The sequence below is a fragment of the Mesitornis unicolor genome, unplaced genomic scaffold, assembly GCF_000695765.1.
Source record: "Mesitornis unicolor isolate BGI_N332 unplaced genomic scaffold, ASM69576v1 scaffold2723, whole genome shotgun sequence".
Lineage (NCBI taxonomy): Eukaryota > Metazoa > Chordata > Aves > Mesitornithiformes > Mesitornithidae > Mesitornis > Mesitornis unicolor.
Genome location: NW_010172458.1, coordinates 26,429 through 28,565, shown reverse-complemented (window position 1 = coordinate 28,565; position 2,137 = coordinate 26,429). Strand labels below are relative to the sequence as shown.

The following is a 2,137-nucleotide window of genomic DNA, read 5'->3' as shown; positions in this document are numbered from 1 at the left end:
GGAAGAGCTGGCAGAACTGCTCCACCTCATCCCAGCATGATGTGGAAACCAAAACAGACATCTCACATTTTCCCAACAGGCCCCAGGCAAAATCTGGGACTATGAACTTCAAAGGAAGGGCAGAACTTCCTCGGCCTCAAGCAGGATGACTACACCGAGTCCCTGCTTCCCAGGGTGGCCTCAGTCTGAGGCCATGGAGAGAACGTGAAGCCAGGTTCTGCAGTTGGTCATGCACGTCCCTGCCAGCAGCCACAACACAACAGGCAGCTGGGATGCAGGGGTCACCCTGACTCCACCAACCTGGAAAGTACTGACATGGGAATGGACCAATGCACAGACCTCCAAAGAGAAAATTGTATGGACGCTTTTATACACATACACAAATATTTTAATAACTGAAATGTTATCCATATTCTTAGTACTGTCATAATTAACTAAAAAGATATTTTTTTAAATTTTGTAAAAATGACATATTTTACACATCTTCTATTTACAATTGCAATATACTTAAATGTTATAAAACATCCACTCTGACCTTTAAAATATATGCATACTAGCACTTAGTATTAGATATACTATAATTTATAGCAAACTTAGGGTTTGCTGTGTACCTATCTGTTCAATGGGAATTTCATAATCAGCCTGGCTTAATAAAGGCTGCTTAAAAAAAAAAAAAGGGTAAGGAATGTGCAAATATTGGGGCAGGCAAAAAAAAAATCAAGCTTGGAGTTTTAAAAAATAACACCATGAAGACTTCCAATAAATTAAAATCATAACCCACAGATCCTTTGCCTGGCATTGTCCATGGTTGAATTAAGTTTCAGTACTATTAACCCGAAAGGATAAAAAACCAAACCAAACCAAATCAAAATGAAGATTGAACAACAAAAACCCCCCAGCGAGTCCAGGTCTTCCCCACGCCGCAGTCAAGCATCAGGATTTGCTGGGGCGGTTGCTGCTGGCACGGATGAGCTGGCTCTATTGATGACTCGTGAATAAGTGCGCTCCATTCCTTGCTGCTTTGCTGAGTCCTCCTTGTATGCAATCTTTTCGTAAGAGAAGGAAAATATATGCAACAGTGAGAGAGATCTGAATAGTTTGGTGTCTGAAGTGTTCATTGTCTAACCAAGGATTTCCCATTTTTTGTTAATTACACAATGATGCCAAGGATCTGGCAGAGGAAAAGGACCTTTGCCTGAGGACCCAGAAGCAACCGGAGGCTGCAGCAAGCTGGAGGAATAAATGGGGCTGGGAAGGGTCACCAGCTTCTGCCACGTGGAGCTTCGTGGGGTTCCCTGAGCTGTGTTTCTGTAACAGTCCTCATACAAACACAACTGAGAAGTCACCTACGTTGTATAAACTCAGCAGACACCTGCACAAGCACTTACTGACCATGGCACAGACTGCCCCCAGCTCTGCCCAATTCAGGCTGAGGCTGTGGGCAGAGCTGCACCCTTCGGCAAGGGCAGTGGGAAAAGCTTGCGCTGCCCTGTCCTACATGTAGGCTCACGGGACAAGGGAGACTTCTACCCTTGCTCCTGGCCCTCCATCTGGCCACTTTTGCTACTACTGGCACATGCTTTTGGCTCTTGTCAAGCTGCCCAACTGCCCCAAGTTCATGACTAGCATCCTAAAGAACAAGCGTCTCAACGCTGCTCATAGACAATAAACCACACATGCACCTTGTCTTTTTTATTTTTAAACTCCCTGAGCAAGACAGTCATTAGACATGAAACTAAACAAACATATCAAGAAAAAAACAGCAAGTGAGAGAAGTACGTGACAGTAAAAGAAAAAATAGATGTAAGAAAAATGAACATACCACTTTTGGCTATAGTATTGAGGGAAATGTTAGACAGGGAAGAAGAGAAGCTGTATAAGCAACGACCATGACAGAGCTGTCAGAAAAGAAAAACAACAACAAAAAAAGAACAAAAAAGAGAAAAACATATCGTGATGAAAAAGTCACTGTAAGTGTGTGAGCAAACACAACCTTCTTGAATATGACAATGGGAAAGATGGCAGATCTTACTGGTGTCAAGCACACAGCACAGTTACAACAGAGCCTCAAGCTTTCCAACTCAGATAAACGTTTCAGCCACAATTTACAGCACGTGATTTCTCTGAGGCAACACTC

At 43.2% G+C, this 2,137-nt stretch overlaps 1 protein-coding gene across 1 annotated transcript in view; it reads right to left on the bottom strand.

Moving 5' to 3' along the window:
- Positions 1–920: 920 nt before the first annotated feature.
- Positions 921–2,137, bottom strand: part of LOC104537474 (dedicator of cytokinesis protein 10-like) — a 22,952-nt gene continuing 21,735 nt past the window's right edge. Inside the window, exon 13 of the mRNA XM_010180369.1 lies at positions 921–1,046. Within this exon, the coding sequence (XP_010178671.1) occupies positions 927–1,046 (120 nt within the window). The 3' untranslated portion in view covers positions 921–926. The remainder of the gene's footprint in view (positions 1,047–2,137) is intronic.